The sequence below is a fragment of the Diospyros lotus genome, chromosome 14 (genome assembly GCF_014633365.1).
Source record: "Diospyros lotus cultivar Yz01 chromosome 14, ASM1463336v1, whole genome shotgun sequence".
Classification (NCBI taxonomy): domain Eukaryota; kingdom Viridiplantae; phylum Streptophyta; class Magnoliopsida; order Ericales; family Ebenaceae; genus Diospyros; species Diospyros lotus.
The window spans coordinates 2871293-2890108 of NC_068351.1; the positions used below are offsets into that span (position 1 = coordinate 2871293).

The following is an 18816-nucleotide window of genomic DNA, read 5'->3' on the forward strand; positions in this document are numbered from 1 at the left end:
TCTTTTCCAATATGGTGTGAAAATGGGCAAACTCTCGAATCTTATAACAAGAAATTCAAACAGAATTCTTTCATTGGAAAACTCAAAATTCAAACAAAATTGATGGTATTTCTGGTATAACAATTTTGTAAGAATATCATTTTTAATCTCTATAAATACAGAATAAGATTTTTTTTATTGTTGAAAAGATGTTATTGTCACTATTCTTTAAACATATACCGAGACAAATTCAATATCTCACAAGTCTCGTATAAATAATTTATTTTTATTTTAAATGAACACTTATGTATAATAATAAGTCTATACTACATTTATAAATAGATATCATATTCATGTCTTAAATTTAAATATACTTCGAGAGTCATGAGATCCAAACACGAATGCTCTAAATTCTTTAATGGTATCTATTCAAGTAGACCATCACCCAATGGGGAGTGGATATCAATAATGTGAAATCTGTTATTGGTGGGCTGATGGCTTAACTGTACGGCCAACTACCTGTCTCGGCTCCCAGCCCCAATGTATTGACGCTTGGCTGGATCTCATTCTTCAGCCCCCTCAACCAACCCACCAATGGATACACAACACACGCCCTCTTGCCCACTTAAAAACAAATAAAAAAAAAAAAGAATTGGCCCACCTCATGTAAATGCTATCTGGATTAAGCAGTGCCTTGTCAATATTACATGCAATGACAAGGGATTGGTCTGTTCTGTATTGAAGTCGAGTGGTCCTCTTTTGGGACTTCCCATCAGATATAAACAAGATGTTCAAAAGTAACATTTTCTTTTTGTACAAAAATACTGTCAAACTAAAATTCCCATCTATATTCCATTTACCCACAAAATATTTTTCAAGGGATTTTGATTTCCGTAGAGGGTCCCTTTGGGAAGTGACCTTTTTATGACAGGTTGGGTCACGGTCTAAGCTCTAAAACACTTAATTGTGATATTTTTAATAATATTTATATATTAATATAATATAAAATATAATATATTAAAATACGAATATTGTCAAAACATCACAACTTAATGTATAAATAATATTTTTCAAGATCTTGAAAATGGATAATATTTTGAGGTTATAACACTTCTTAAGTATATTTTTAAAAGGTGTTAGATTATGACAGTTTCAATCCATTAGAGTTATCAACAAAAATATATATATATAATCTGGATTAATTATAAAAATTAACATGACTATAAGAATAAGAAATTATTTAAAATTAAGTATAATACATTTTTATACTTTTAAAGAGATAAGGTAAGATGGAATGAAAATATGAAGACAGGAAAAATACATTTTTAAGGCACTAAATTATTTTGTATGGCTTATGATAATAGTATTATAATATTATATTTTATATATATATATATAAAAGGGATTAGTTGGGGTTTTGAAAGTTAGTTGGGAAGGCATGGGCACGTGCGGAGATTTACTCCCACTTCCAGAATCCAAACAGCAATTCCAAGTTCCAACAACAATGAAGACTGGTAGTTGGTGGTGATGTTCTTCCCACGGGCCACCGTCTATAAAATATCCAATTTTTTTTTTTTTTATCTTTATCTTATGTATGTATACTAGTTCATCCCCATGCGATACACGAAAGTTCATATGTATTGAATTTATTTAAAATTGATAATCTCATAACCATAAATTTTATCTATAGATTTCAAGAACTACAAATTTTTCATAAACTAATAATTAATTTAACATATGATAAATATAAATAGATTATATAAAATAATAAATAATATGACAATATATAATTTATATAAATTAGCAACATAAATAATAAAATATAAAAATTTTCAAAAGAAATATGACAACATATGATAAATATAAATAGCCTATACAAAATATTAATTTTATCAAAATAACTTAAATGATTTATTTAAAATAATTCAATTTTACCTAAATAACTAATTTAACATAACCTACAAACTAATTATTTTTCAAAATTAAGTAATAACATAAACATATATAAGATTTGTACTTTTTTTGCATGAAACTAATTAAGGGTTTTAGAGTTTTGAGTGGTGGCTTTATTGAGAGAGAATGAGAGGTAAATTATGGAAAATAAAATAAAAAATTAAATTTATTTTTCAAAAAAATATACTTGGCAGTCGGTATTTGGCGATATTACTTAATGTCTCAAGATTTCTCCCGATTTAAAAAAGTCTATTTTTTCTGTAATTTATTTTAATTAAAATTTTATGTTAATATTTAAAAATTAATAATATAGATTAGATCTTATCTCTTCATATACCAGCATGCTTACACATTCTCCAAACATTATTCAACCATGAATAAAACCATTTACAGGTTCCAAGAACTACACATTTTTCACAAATCAAGACTTAATTAATGACCTATAAAAATTTCATTTCAGGTAAGCAAAAAAATAAATAAAATATAATAAAATATCGAAATAGAAAGTGAAAATGGGTGGAAAAAAAATTTGACGACTGTTTTATTATAATATATATATAGATTGTTGTTAATATGTTGTGTATATAATTATACAAAAATGTTGCTTAAAAGATTGAAGAGTAACATTTTTAGTATGGTATTTTTATATTGATGTATCTTATAATTGTATTAATTATAGACATGATATAATATATTGATATTGATATAATATATTAATATAAAAATATTACACTAAATATTTTTAATAATTATATATGTCATTATAAATATATAATTATCTCTGTGGTATCATATTTTAAAAAGAATGAAGTCATTACTAACCCTTCAAAGTAATTTAGATGGCCAATTACACACGTAGATTTTAAGATTAAATTTATCTCTCGTCAATGATTTACTTTTATTTAAGATATAAGACTTCAAATTTCGATTCACAATTCATTTGTTTGTTTTTAGAATTACCACCTTTGTGCGGTCTCTCGTCGCTCGTGTTCTCAATTTTAGCAAAGGAGATAAATCGCAGATAAAAACTTTGTCTCACTAAACAGGATAAGAAATCGAACTCACTAGCTATTGATACGAATCTTAACTTATCATGATCTAATTACTTTATATGTGTCTTTGAAGACAATTCACTTATTTATTTAATCAAGCTAAGGGTGTGTTAGAATATGAGTTTTAAAAAAGGTAAGATAATCTCAACTAAAAATTGTATATTAATCGAAGGATCTTGCTATTTGGATAGAATATATCTAAATAGAATTGTCTTTTTTTGTCATTTCAATTATTGACGTTAGGATAATTATGTCATTTAACATTTTATTTACCAATAATACCCTCTCTAGTTACAATTCAAAATTTCATTCTCTCTCTTTCTTGTTAAATTTAAATTTTAGTCTCTCACTTGATTTAATGAATTTTTAGAATCCTAAGAGTCACAATGACTTTAAATACGGATTATTCTACTTTGTTCGAATTGGTTGACACACGAGACCACTAAAAACATCAAATAACAAAAATATTAGTAATGAAACCCGCTCAGTAATTCAAGTAAGCCCCAATTTTTTACGGACTGCATCTAAATACAGTCCGCCAGATGCAGTGCTGGCGGACTCCATCTTAGATGCAGTCCGCCCAGTGTGGGCGGACTTCAACACAAATGAAGTCCGCCCGTTCAATTCGAGACAAGACGACAATTTCAAAATGAGGATATTTTTATCATTTGATGTCTTTAGTCATACTGTGCGTCAATTAATTCGGACAAAGTAAAATAATCCGTGAATGAAATAAAATAAAAGAAGAATGTAAAGAGAATACATTGATTACAGCCAATGGTGTGCTGCCACCTAAGTGTTATGATTGTCATTATTCATTTTCATAACTAATTTTTTTGCTTTAAAAATGTGCAGTTTTAATATGTTAAGCAGTAATTTTAGGCGAGAGTTTTAGGAATGGAAGCATACGAGTGAAGAGTTAGAATTTTTATAAAGTTAAAATTGTCTTTGTTTTATTTAATATAATTAAAATATTATAAAATAATATAAAATAAATATTAAATGTCTTTTAATCTGAATAAATTCTATCTAAATAGATTTATCGTAAATTGAAATGCTCTAAAATAAATTTTTAGTCTCTTTAAAATTTTCATAATTACCCTGTCAGACATTATCTTAATGGACAATTCCCAAGATGCCCTAAATAAATGTGACTCTGCCTTCATTGTAGCTTAATGGGTGTGTTGTGTTAGGCGCCGTCAAGTGTGGTTGGTTTTGACTTTCTTAGAGTAAAAAAGTCCGCATTTTTTATTTTGTGAAAATTTAGAAAATTATAAATATGCATAACTTTTTCTTTGCGTTTCTGAAAAATTAAGTTATTTTCATAATTCAATTATGTGACTTCTAATTATAATTGATATCCAAATTTGTCTTCTTTGACCTCAATTTAAATGAAAAAAATTAAATTCTATTGTAATTTGATACGTCTCTATCCATTTTAAGTACAACTAATTATATTAAAAGTTTTAAAATCGTAGTTTAAATTGTAAATATAATATTTTTATAAAATAAAAATATAATTACATATAAAAATGACTATCTTTAGATTTTTATAAAATAAAAAGTTTCGTACACTAAAATCAACACGTAAAGTCGTTGACATTAAGAAATAATAAAAAAATTTAAATTCTTTAGTGAATTAATATCACCTCTACTCAATTTAAGGACGACTAATTATATTATAAACTATAAAATTATGAATTTAAATTATAAATACAATCTCTTTATAAAATATTAATATAATTACATATAAAAATAACTCTGACTAGCCCCTTGTAAAAACAAAGAGGCTGATATACTAAAATTAAAATTAACATGTGAAGTCTCACATTGAGAATCTAACTAAAAACAAATTAGAATATGAAATTCATACACAAATTTCGTGTAGAAAATTCTTAAAAATTATGTTACACTGAGACCACTGTTGGACCTTAGTTTTTGTAGCCCTGATGTGAAAATGGCCCCTAATTGTATAGTACATTCAAAATTTATTTTTTTATAATAAAATATAAAAAATAAATAAATATTTATACCATAAGAATAATTTTTTTTTTAAATTATCAATTAAAAACTACCATAAACGAAATAAAATAAAGATACTACCATAAACGAAACAAAATGAAGAACAACTAACTGCTGAAAGTTGAAGCAGATCTAAAAGACTGAATTTGATGACCCAATCGACAATCGAGAGGCAAGAAGCCACCAGCCACAACCCACAAGGGCAAGCGACGGAGGGCGATGGCGAGCCAGCGACCGAGCAAAGCAGTGAGAGGAGATGCTTGATGGGCGAGCGCTCGAGCAATGAGCCACCGGTCACGAGGGCGAGGCAAGTCAGTGAGGACGAGCGATCATCAATCGAGCAAAGAGAGGCGAGAAAGCGAGGGCAAAGGGCGAGGAGCAGCAAGAAGAGAGAGGCAGTGAGCTACCGACGATAGAGCAACAACGAGAAGCGAGAGTAAGAGTGAGGGCAAGGCGTGTCGGAACCAAAAAGATAGGACTAGGGCAGCGAGCGAAAGAAAGGGAATGAGAAAGGTCACAAGAAGAGGGTGGGCTGGCAAAAAATGCATGAGGTCTTAAGTTGTGAAATTTGCATGAGCCATTTTCAATTTATTGGCCCCTAAGTTGTGAAGTTTCCATAGGCCCTGAGACAGTCACCTCATGAAAGCTTCGGCCATGATTGACGCTTACGCATGAATAATCACATTCCAATCAAGCCTTCTACATATCAAATGGATCAACTTAAAACACAGCCTCACCATTGGCAACACACACCTGAAAACATGCAAGCACAACATAAACGTTTCAGAAGAAATACAAATTATGTTAAACCTATATTTTCATTTCTATAATTTTATATTTTTTTATAATTACTCAAACTTTTTATTATTTTAATTACATCTCTAAAACTATATTTTTAAATAAATTTAACCTCTATATTCTTTTCTTCTTCTTTTTTTTGTGTATAACAACCAAATTTTTTATTATTTTAATTACGCCCTTAGACATACATTTTTTAAGTCAAATTAATCAATATATTTTGACATAAACAAAATATAACGTATATTTTATCACCTTATTTTATTATTTTTTTTATACATAAAAGTCCAAGAATTAAATTGACTCAAAAATGCATATTTAAGGGTATAATCAAAATAATAAAAAATTTAAGTTGCTGCAGAAAAAAAAAATTACAGAGATTAAATTAATTTAAAAATCAGATTTAGAAGTGTATCCAAATGATGAAAAGCTTGTTTGCCCACATAAAAAAAAAAATGTAACAATATAAATATAAATTTAGCCTACAAATTGTAGTCTATTGTTTGTTGATGCAAATAAAACATGTTCTTGTATAATGTTTCATGGTAAGAGAATATGCAGCCTCAACTTCAGTTGCTGCATGCCAAATCTTCCTCACTATTTTTCTAGCTTAAGTTACATTTGTGAGATGAAGTCCTTTCAACCTGACGACTACAAGTAATCACATGAAACTTTAAAGAAGTCATAGCCGCATAAATAAGCAGTTCTGAAAGAGAAAGGGTACCCTCACTACCACGTTAAAGTTAATAATACTACACAGTAGTCTATTTAAGGATCTACTCCAACAAACCAGTCAACTGCTGATGTCTCCAGTAGGGATCATTTTTGGTCAGCATCTGGATCAAAGTATGAATTCATGTCAAACAAAACAAGGCATCACTATCCCCTAAGGACAAATTACTTTTATTCCTATTTTAGGTATTCATGTGGCAATCATCTTGAGTTTTGTTTCAATAATGCCATTTTTTTTATCCATCTGATCCAGGGTCATTCATGTGAATCTAAGTGGGAATTTCTCCAGTCAAATAAGCAAAAGCTACCAAGTGAGAGAATACCAAAATGAGGTGGCTCCCATAAAATTCAAAAGAATATTTGTTTATTTGTGAAGTTATTATGTACCTTCACATGTTATCTGAAACACAAAAGGCCATAAAATTCCCATGACATATATGGAGGAGAACATGAGATATTCAAGAAAACAATAGTAATTTCAACATTAGGTTCTCAACAAGAGTTTTAAAAATTACGGAGAGAAGAAATCATAAGTCTGTCTGGTCACTGTATCAACTAACCAAGTAACTGGAAAGAACACCATACCAGACGGCAAAATATTTCCACTGCAGAAGGCTCTTTTTACAGACAATGCCTTCCTCTGTTGGGGAGCTATTATAAGCCACGCAGACGGAACATGGTTGAAGTTGACAATTTGGAGTTCCCAAACAGCCAGACTCCTATAACTTCAGTATGAAAGGAAAATACCCTCTCAATATCATGAATCTTGAATATGCAAGTTCCGTCCAGTATTGAAAGAGTTAACTATCAGCTATCTGCAGCACTACAAGAATTTTCAGGGTCAGACTTCCGCACAAATTGTCCTCTAACACGGGGTCGCTGTTCTGCTAGTCTCTTCCTGCTTTGGTACCAGACCTGAAAAAGGAGAAGGAACAATGAGAAATCAATGGCCGATCAAAGGCCAGGGCTGGAGGCCCTACTGAAAGAGAAAAGTCAAATTTCATTCTTGAAGGGGGAGTGACCAGATGGCTTGTTGGAAGACCTTACAGGGGCGCAATTCCATATATTCTTTCCTAGTAATGCACTCACACTCTTCAGTCCCCCAGGTAATCACTCCCAAGATGCAAATAATTCAAGTCGAAGGGCATCCCAAATGCATAAGGCTCCCTGCTTCACGAGGATCAGGAGAGGATCATATTTGTACGCAGCACCTTCCCCTTGCTTTTTACAGAGAGGCTGTTTCCACAACTCAAACCCATGGACTTTCCAGTCACAAAGGAGTAACCTTACTACTGCTACCAAGAGAAGTTTTGACAAATGCCAGAATGGATTGCCCATTATAGTTTCCTCAGTTTTATTCTCTTTTGCTTACGTTGAAAGGATTGAAATGTTTTGGCCAATGCTATAATGTTTGAATATCATTAACCATGAGAATGCAAGAATGGGTTGCCCATTCTAGTTTCCTCATTTTCACTCGCTTGTTTGGTACGCCAAAAGCATGTACAAAAGCCCGTTTGATTAAGTTGACCATTCCCACAAGAGCTGGAATGAGCAATTCTCATCCCATTTCATTTCATAATAGAATAAAAAAAAAAAAAAAAAAACTTCTGACGACTACTTATTCTTGTGGTATGCATTATTGAGCTTTTCAAACTTTATTGCCTCTTATTAGCTGTACTTTATCTGATTATCTTCTTTTTTTAAAAAAAAAAGCTGTACTTTATCTTACTCTTATTGTCTGCATCATCAAACTTTTTCTTCAATCAAATTATTCCTAAATCAAAATCTCCTAATCAACTGATAATCGAACACCTAACCAAAAACATTGCATAATGAAAACTTTTTAATTAGTCCAACCATTATTATAACAACACATCAAGCATTAATCTAACTGAAGTCAAAACATTATTGAATTGATAAAAGAAGATCATCTATAATAAAAAAACGAAAGAGGGAACAACACAAAGTAATTAAAAGTTTAAAATGTAGGGCTAAGAACAATTATAATTCCCAAAAGCACAAAAGCAGAGTATGAAACAAACACCTAGGCCAAAATATTCATGCACCATTCATTAACACCATCTTAACTGACCTAATTAAACAAACTCCAACCCATCCGAAAGGTGTCTTTTAAGATGACAAAAGCCATCAGAAAGTGGGATTCTTAATTGGTTAATGTCCTACTTAGGGAGTTGTGCCCTGGCCGACGTCATTATGCTGAAAAGTATTTTGCATAATCAAATGTACATTAGTTTCAATCAAGAAGTAAAAACAGCACATTAGTTTCATAGGATCAGCTACTCCAAGTATTGGCACAGTTATAGCAATCAAATGTACCTTTTTCTGGAAGCACCGCTCCTTCCTCTTCTGACAAAACTTTGTCAAGGCAGCTTCTCGTGCAAGCTTGTTTTGATTTATGTTATCTCCACTTCCACTTCCACTTCCACTAGCATCACCACTTCTACTGTTCCCAGCAACGACATTAACATTTTCAATGTTCATTCCTAAAGCATTTGCAGCCATGCTGCTTCCGTTCTGGCCATTGCTACTGTGGTTGCTGCCTGAGGCGCTCTTGTTCAAACTGCAATTGCCAGTATTGCCTTCAACAAGCCCACTTAGTATATTTGAGGACCCACAACATGGAGCATCTGCAGCCAATTTGTTAAATGATAATTCATCATGATTACATGGTGGCTGCTGTTGCTCCTTACTAAAATGATTGAAACAGTGATGGAGGTGCTGTATTGGGAGCTCCTGGTGAGAGTGCCCCCTTGGACTCAGCACTGCTTTAGTGGCAGCCCTGTCATCAGCCTTAGCTAAGATCACTTGCTGAGTGGTGGATACAAGGTTAGTTTTCAAATGTTTCAAAGCAGGTGACATGTGGAAACCGTTAGCTGTTGACATTGCCTCTGACTTATCTTTGAAAACTACAGGGTTGACAAAATCTTTGTTAGCAGTGCAGCCCATATGTATATTGTCACTGCTAATTCCAATCGAGCATCGGTATGGGGGTTCAGTACTGCACGCTTGCTCCTTGTTCATAACCTCAATGCTATAATCAAGTGGGTAACTAGTTCCTGTGTTCTCATTTGGTGCTTTAAAAGCCTTTGAGGCTGTATTGTACCTGCACAGCAGAACCTGTTCAATATACTATTGAACAAGCAAGGCCAACATTGTAAAAGACATTAACAAATTATAAGATATTTGGTTCCAGTTCCTTTTAATGTTCTTCATACCTTGAGAATGCCGAATGCTCGGAATGCCTCAAAACGTTGCAGTCATCTTGAACTGTCTTTCCAGTGCCTCTAACTTCTCCAAGCCTCTTCAAATTAAGCTCAATATCCATTGCTTTATCCTTGAATAACAAAGTCTTGGACTGATCTTTTGGAGCTTTGCATTCTCTGCTATCTGTCTGAGGATCAGATATGTTGGTAACATCAATTTTATATTTGGTTAACGGACTATCACTATTGGGGTCCAGGTCGCCTTTCTCTATTTGTTTACTGACCATATGGGAGTCAAAATCAAACAGATCTTTTTGTCTTCTGCCTAAGAGTTTGACAGGAACCTCAGTTGGATGTTCAGTGCAAAAATCTCGTTCGCTATTTCTGCCAATCACCAATTCTTTGCCACTTGCAACGTTATCTGATTAAAAACAATGAAACAAAATAATAATAATAACAAAAAGAATAATGAAACAAAATTTTCACCTTCCAAAATAAATCATGGAATTTGAGAAACAAATTTAGAAAGAACACATAGATGTAAATAACAAAATCGTTCAAGCACAAATTTCGGGATCCATTATTTCCAGAGCTCCTCTCCTCTTCCACAGCCATTCCTCTCACAAGTTGGGAGCCCAACCATTGGCAAGAAGGGCTGTGGAACAGTTGAAACAGGCTGTGGAAGCAGCAATTTCTTATATTTATACATACCAAAGTTTTCTCCTGGTTTTTGACACTCCCTTGTTCCAGTTACAGGCAGACATTTGGTACCAGAAGCTTTCGCATTAGGGCGGATAACTTGGGCACAAGTGCTGTCAGGGCACTCTGCTATTTGATCCTCCACAGACACTGCTTGGGAGCTGTCAACCTCCCCAGCTTGTTTTGTCCATGAGCTCTGCAAATATAAGAGCTTGCTGTACTATAGTTTATATGTAATCAGAAGTGCAAGACTCTGAGAACATGCTTTTGCAACTTCATTAGAAATTGTCAACAAGCACTAGAAGCACTCGAAACTAAATTTATTCAATACAAAAGATCTGATGTTATCTTTCACAAAGGCTTCTAATACCTGTGTGCCACTCCCACTGTCACTTCCATCTCCAACAACATTCAGACCAATGCTCCCATTGTCATCCCCATCATTGCTGCCACTGTTGACAGATTTTTCACTACTATTTGACTTCACAGACTTTTGAGTTTGTGTACCACTTTCACTCCCACTACTGCTAGACTGAAAGGAGGGCAAGCGGTCAATAACATAAATGGATGAAATATAAGTTCCAGCATGAATTCAATGAAATTTTGCTAGATGATAAGATAAAGCTGAAAATAAAAGCATTTTAAAAGTTATCATGATCCTCAACAAAATTAATGTAAGATCACATCTCTCAAGCTTTTCAAAGAAAAAGCAACACAAGAAAAGCATGCTCACTAAAATATCTAGGCCAAGAACCTAAAATTAAGAACGAGCAATGCATAAATCACCAGACCAGATAACATTATATCAAAGTAGATAGATGACAATTCATGTGCTCTCAAACACCTCTATCCGTTAGAAAGAATAGAAAGGCACATGAAGCCAACTGGTTCGCAACACGAGGAACTTATTACTTAGGAAAAGATTGTAGGAACTCACACTATGGCATCTCCTCCAAACATGCTGCCAGAGATTTTTAAGCTCATTCTTTCGAGTGGGCTTCACTAGAAAGTCAACTGCACCTTTAGATAAACACTTAAAGACTAAACCCATCGAGTCATGAGATGACATCACTGCAAACAATCTCATAAGGTTCAATGGTTAAAAGTATTATCTTTGCAAGATGTCATACCTAAGAAGCCATACTTTTTGAGTCTTCAATGCTAGAACCATAGATGTGAGAGCAAAAGGAAAATACTTACTAATCACAGGTATGTTCTTGCGTGTTTTGTGGCTCATAATCTTGCTTAGAAGACCAATTCCTGATAAAACGGGCATAACTACCTCAGTTAAAACAAGATCAATGTGATTCGTTAAGTCTTCCAGTATTTTCCATGCTTGTAATCCATTAGCTGCTTCCATGACTGCCAATAAACAATTGAATTTTGGGATCATAAAAAATCTGAAATAATCAACCAGTTGCTCATATTTTAAATTTTTAATATATCAATGATGGAGTGAGACACAAACAATAGCTTCATGCAAGAAACAAAACAGAGTAAAGAAGAACCCCATATTCAGCTGTTAAAACTGATAGTATATATGGAAATAATCAACAGGGATATAGAAGAGAAACAGAAGTACATTTTACACAGCAGCAAAATGGTGGTGTGGCACCAAAAGATACACAACTACAGAAACTGTTAACACTTAAATTTCCAACTGTTTAAACATTAGCTATCAATGGTTTGGGGGTATAATGAAGTTAAGTTTGAGTAATAGAATACAGCAATACAACAGATCTGCATTCCTCAACCAGGTCCATAATTCTAGGCAGACAAAATAAATACTTCTTTTTCTTATTAGGAGCACAGAGCACCTCAACTAGCTTGCCCACATATTTTATGCCTCTCTTTTACAATTACATTGTTAATGGTACAACTCCTTAAGAAGCCATCTTATTAGAGGGACATAAGGATGAATTGTACATCAGCCACAGGAATAGAAAATTTTGCTTATAAAAAAGGTTAATCAACTATCCAAACAAACTATTTTCTTACAAGACAAGAGGGCCACTTATGTTGTAAGTATTGTGAAGTTATACCAGGAGAATGCCTAACCACTCAACATAGGCTTTTATGGTCCTGGATTCCATATTAAAAAAATGAATAATGAGAAACCAACTCCAAGAATCAAATGGTGGAATTTTAAAGTGAAGAACAAATTATTTTCAAGGAAAAAGTAAGTGGTAGAAAAGATTGGATTGTAGGATGTTAACCTCAATGGGACAATCGCCAATTTTTTTTTTTTTTTTTTATAATGACAAAATTAGGGAAAGATGCCATACTCCAAAATTCTAACATTTTCAAAATTTCTTGAAGCACTTTGAGAAATTGAAACAACCAAATTTCACAAATCCTTTTGTTTTAATCCATTTAAATGCTTCTTAAGTGAACCCTAGATTAGTTATACAATTTCACAAAGTGTGGTCAAACCAAAGACAAGTTTGGTCAACCAAAGATGTCTAGTACCTGTCTTTCAATGAAGGAAATAGATTCGGTCGACCACATTAAAAACATCAATTAACCCAAGGGTCACAGACTAGGAGAATAGTCTCTTGATCCTATTTTAGTCGACCAAAGCTATAGAAATGCTCAACCAAAGATAGGCAATGTGCCTTGTTTTTCTTGTCTCATTAGTGTAGTCAACCAGATGTGATATGATTATTGACTAAATTTGGACAGTATGTTTTTGATTTCTCCGTATTCTAGTATAGTCGACCAATGTGGGTTAATTGGTCGATCGAAGTCATCCAAAATTGATCCTGAGAAACCAGGTTGGTCAACCAAATTCTGTCAAAAATGAACTTTTACTTACAGAAAGTATGTTATCTGCTAGTTCTCATAATCTCATGTCTCATACCTCATCCTAAACACCTTTAAACTATCTTTACTTGAATTTTTCTCCATGCTTTCCTCATTTGACCTGCAAGACAAACCTTTGAGTTTTCACTAAAGCATTAATGCCTTTCACTAAAGTGGCCACAACCAGTCTGAAATGCTGTTTTGACCTCACATGTTCTTTTTCTTTTCATTTTTGCAAGTCATAATCTACTACAGAGATGTACCCTTCCCATACTTACAAAAGTTAATAACGGCTTCAATTTCATATATATTTTCTGCACATCAAATGTTTAAAAGCATTTCTGATTTTCTGAGAAGGCTCTGCAGACCACCAAGATGGTCTTTCTCTTTTTGTGTGTGTCATTAATTATGGATGGACTGATGCTATTTGACTCACTCTATATCAAGCTAAGAAGCTCCTGCATAATCTCTTTTCCCTTGCAAAGCTGTTTAGTACAGAAATTTTGAATGTTTCAAATTTTTAAAGCAGGTCATCTGTTTTTACCTCCAACAGCTAGAACCAAGGCTTTAAAGGCAGCTCACCAACATTTCAACTCACTTATTGCTCTCTGCTGGTACATTCAAAGCTGAAGGATTTCAAGAGATTTAAGCTAATTCTTGTTGTACCTTTGATCATTCATCCTTCATCTTTGTGTATTACGGGTTGTAAGTCAGTATAGTTTATTTATTTACTCACTTGTGTGTGAGGTGAGTTCACTGTAATCTGTGAGGGTGTTAAGCTTGCTTCAAGAATCGTTCTTGATTGCAAGAGATTTGTAATTTGGGGTCTAAGCTCCTGTACAAAAGCTAGGGTTCGTATCTTCTTAGTTGAACTTTCAAGCTTTGGCTATAAGAGAGAGGACATAGGCTTTTAAAGCCAAACCTCTATAAAAATATTGTGTTGCGTGATTGTGCTCGATTTGTTCTCTACTTGCTTAATCACTCAATCAAACTCATTAAAAAGCTAAAGTTCTTTTTGTTCAAAAAAACTTGAACTTTTATAACACCTGATTCAACCCTCCCCCCGCCTGCCCCCACGGGTTATTTTTCTAGGCAACTATTAAAAAAAATGAAGAATTATAAGAAACCAACTCCAACAATCAAATGGTGGGATTTTAAAGTGGAAAACAAACTATTTGCAAGGAAAAAGTATGTGGTAGAAGAGATTGGACTGTTGGAGACCAACCAAATGTTGATTGAGATGGCTACTGACATTCAAATATGGAAAAAGCAGTTCTAGGGTCGAATGGGAAAGCTCTAAATCAAAATGAATGTTGTTAGTAGAATGAAGAGGTACCAAAAAAAAATCAAAACAAGCAAGCTTGTTACAAGACTTTATGCACATGCCAGAAAAAAGAAAACTTTAAAGGAAAATTTTGGAAAAAAAAAAAAGCACTGAGACAATTACTGAAGCAAGTCAAAAGCTTACAAAAATTTATACCAACGACTTGACACAAAAAGATGCAAAAAGAAATATACATACACTACCTAAGTCAAGTCGGAAAAAGAAGAATTTGAGTAAAGTAAAATGCATAAAAGTTGAAAACCAAAGTTAATAGTAAATGCAGGGACAGTCAAAGAGAGATGAAGGAGTATTTCTTGAAGGTGGGGTAATAGGGGTGAATGTTATTCAGGTAAAGCCAGATTTTTTAACCGAACTGATTAATTTCAGCTAATTCGGTTCAGTTTTTCTTTTTAGAAAAATTTGATTATGTTAGAAAAATAGGTTTCCAGTATCCAATTTGGTTTTAGCACTAGGTTTTCAATTTTTAACCAAATAAAATGAATTGACCTAAATATATGATTACTTTTACAAAAAATACCACTAAATTTTAGGTTATTTATGAAATTGCCACTACTATAAGCTGTAGATTTCTATCACAATAATTGCACTTAATAAAATATCTAAATTCCTACTAAACTTTCTTAACATTAGTTATTTTGAATGAAATTTGGCTCTTCTAATTAATTTCGGTCATTTCAATTATTTCAAATAAATTAGTCTGTTAAGATTTTGGTTCAGCTCTATTCTATTATTTATTAGCTTGATTAATTCAGTTCGGATTCCAAACTGTCGGCAACTATGATTTCCCTTGGTAACAGGTGATGGCAGCTAGGGTTTGGTTCCTAACTTGGGAAAGACGGCAGCTGGTATTGATGGAAGGTTTCAATCAGTGTTAATTAATTGATGATTGTTTGATTGTATATACTTTCTAAAAGTAGAATTGTATCTTCTAGATTGGAATATGTTTCCTAATTTGGTTGTATCCTAAAATTGCATAGTTCCTAATCTAGATTTAGAATTCTTTCCTAAGCTAATTTTAGTAACTTTCTAATCTTGTAAAGAGTCTTGTCTAAATCAAGCTCTACCCATGAGTAAGAAATAAGACAGAAGGATTATTTTTCCTAATTCTTGACACAAACCACTTTATTGTCATGTCCCTAGGGTTCATGACTGGTTTAAGATGTAATTAGAAGGAATTCGGAAGTTAGATCGGAAGAGATGGGAGGAAGTTAGGGAGAACAAAACAGTGAGGGAAGAAAAGGGAAAGAAAGAGAGAGATTAGAGAGAAATTGGAGGGAGATTGAGAGAATGTAAGAGAGGGAAATAAGATATTTCAATTCATCAATTCAAGCCTCCAATAAACTCCTAACAGCAGCCTTATATAGGCATCATTGACTTCTAACAGCCTTATGACTTGCTAACAATATATCCTAACAGTTATTATAAACCTATTACAAGATTACCCCCCTTTTATTATATTCCTATTACAACATTGACCCTCCTATACTCCTAGGTACATGACAATTCCCTCCGCCTTAAAATGTTTCTTGTCCCCAAAAAACTTATTATCGTTGAGTTGCTATTTCTTCATCCAATTCCAACCTTTTCTATTTGCTTCATTCGTCTTTCCTTCTTTCTCCTCTTAGGCCTCTTCTTCTTTGTTCTTAAGTTTGCAAGATCCATCCCAAACAGAATTTGGCTTAGAGCTGCAATAGAAGCAACCTGATTGGCCTCAATGAGTTCAAGTTCAAATCTGTGAGTGCTTGATGAAATAGGAGATGGAAGCTTAGAGTCCTCAACATTGTTGTCTATGTTTCTTATGAATAGAGTTCGAGATGGTTGTTCCCCATGAGGACGTTCTCCATAAATCAAACTAATAGATCCTCCAAAATGACAATAAGGAAAGATATCCTTTCTCAAGTCCAATTCTCCAACACTGCCAAAGAAATCCAAATCTTTAGTATCATCTCCAGCCTTGGGTTGGGGCACATAATCAACCCCATCAATCACCCCCGACAGTAAGTCATCGCCATTAGGGAAAGGTTTTCCAATAGTCTGTGCCTCAATTCCCTCAAGGAATTTAAAAGGTTCATCTTCCTCATAGTGAGAAGTTGCATCACCAATAGGATGGCTACCTGGATCAGAAAGTTGAAAGAACTTCACTATCTGGGATTCCACTGACCTCGATTTCTCTAGGGCCGATGAAGCAACTGAATTTCTGTCTTCTGTTCCTATTCTTCCATCCATTTGCACACCAGCTTCTGACCAGATAAGGAAAGAAGTTCAACAGAGTCATGATAATTAGGCTTTGATGCCTCAATGTTGTAATTCCTGTCATTGTATTGAGGTTCCCCAACCATTAAACCGGCTGTTCCTGGCAGTAATTCTGCCACATCTTCGTCTCGTTCCTTGGAATTTTTCTGAAGCTCACTCTCAACATTTTTCTCCTCCACATCAACAGCCCCTCCTTCCTTGTGTTTGCTGGAATTTCCCTCTAAATGAACTTCTCTTTCAACCATTTCAGATTGTTCCTTTGCCTTTGCTGCCCTATTAATCTCTTCATCACAGATTCTCTTTGGATAATGCCATTCACCACCAATATCATCACCAATGTTGCATTCCTCCTTGATAATTCTGCTGGAACCTGTACACTTCTTCCACTCCACCTTGGAAATAGGTAGTGAATCCGCTCCTCGACTTCTTGCTTTCTCCTTCGGTTGCTCCATTTTAAGGAAATCCTCTTTGTTAAAACTCCCATGATAATCCTCAAAGTATTCGGCGGAAAACTGTAATGATACTCCTTAGATAGTATCATTGCAAACTCTTGCAACTTTTCACGTATCATTTGACCGAATTCTTTGCTCGATTCATGTACCACACTTCTTGTTCCTTTGTCCAATTGGCTGCCAGCCAAAAATGCAGTCTTCTTTGGCTGCCATTGAAGCCCCATTTCAACTGAACAGGAAGCACTCTTCTGCTGCAATTGAGGCTCCGATTGTCTCATGTGCGCACTGCTTCCCAAGGCTTCATGAGCAGGCCATCCCATTGAAAAAGCAGCATCCTTCGGCTGCAATTGAGATTCTCTTGGCTTCATCTTGATGTCATCCTCCATCAGAATTCAAATAGCTGATTTAGGCAGAGAATCATTTGCACGTTTCAGCAACTTGATTAGCCTTCCAGAGTCGCCTAGGACTTTCAATTCTCTTGATCCACTTGCTGCAATAATTCCCTATACTTGCTAGAATCCCTGTCAGACTCGCCTGGCCTGCACACCTTCAACATCGGCTAAAATTTCTGGCCAACTGCTCTGTTACAGTCACTGCAAGTCGCCTCCCTACAAGTCGCCCTATGGAATGGCTTCACTGATCAATCGAAAAATCTTCATTGGGAGTGAACAATAGAGGAGTATCCTTCCACGGTCGGAATTCTGCAAGATCATCGGAATTCACCAATGGAATTGCCTATATCTCCTGTGGAATTAGCTTCGCTTCACTGCGGCTATGAATCGCCCATCCGCTTCAACTGCGCTACTTCGATATGCCTTCAATTTTAGAATCACAACTGCAGTGACTCAGACAAATAACAGCGAATCGACCTGCTACTCCGGAATCAGCTCTGCTCGCAATTGCTGTAGATTCAACAATCGCTTCCCCCGACTCCTCCTTCTCGCCCAATCACCGACCACGGTCCGCAACCACTGGCTCGGTTTCGTAATTTACCGGAATTGCTTCACCTAATCGCCAACGTCAATCACCGTTGGAGATCGATAGCAAAGTCAGATCCTCGCTCCGTCAACTCTCTATTATTTCTGGAATCGCCTCCTAGAAGTTCAATTAATTTCGTTGCCGCTAAGAATTGCCTAACACCCGATTGATTTCGACTGCCTACGGTTCGGAAATCAACGCGCAAAGTAGTGGTCGGAAATCAACGCGCAAAGGAGTGGGAGAAATCTGCTTCTCACAATGGACTCAACCTACAAGTTCGAGACAAGATCCGCTTGCGACCTCTCGATTTCGCTCACTCCTTGTTCCCTTCTGTCTCAGATCTAGAACGCGAGCAACGAGTTGCTCGCTCACTTAATTGCAGATTGCCTCCGCACAATTAGTTCCCGATGTTCAACACTGACTGTCGCTTGAACTCACCTGCTAATACCGATCGTAAGTCTCTTCACATTCCGATAATCAAGTATAGCGGCCGTCAATCACCTCCATGCAGCGGAATCTATTTCTAA

General features: G+C 34.6%; 1 protein-coding gene across 2 annotated transcripts in view; it reads right to left on the reverse strand.

The window, feature by feature from the left end:
• Positions 1-6854: 6854 nt before the first annotated feature.
• The window catches only part of LOC127789908 (two-component response regulator-like APRR3), a 31289-nt gene continuing 19327 nt past the window's right edge, over positions 6855-18816 (reverse strand). For both annotated transcript variants that reach the window (XM_052318997.1, XM_052318998.1), the window contains exons 4-10: positions 11660-11821; positions 11397-11530; positions 10830-10991; positions 10472-10655; positions 9773-10181; positions 8874-9660; positions 6855-7451 (exon numbers count right to left, since the gene is read on the reverse strand). In XM_052318997.1, coding sequence (XP_052174957.1) covers positions 7344-7451; positions 8874-9660; positions 9773-10181; positions 10472-10655; positions 10830-10991; positions 11397-11530; positions 11660-11821 — 1946 coding nt within the window. In that variant the 3' untranslated portion in view covers positions 6855-7343. The remainder of the gene's footprint in view (positions 7452-8873; positions 9661-9772; positions 10182-10471; positions 10656-10829; positions 10992-11396; positions 11531-11659; positions 11822-18816) is intronic.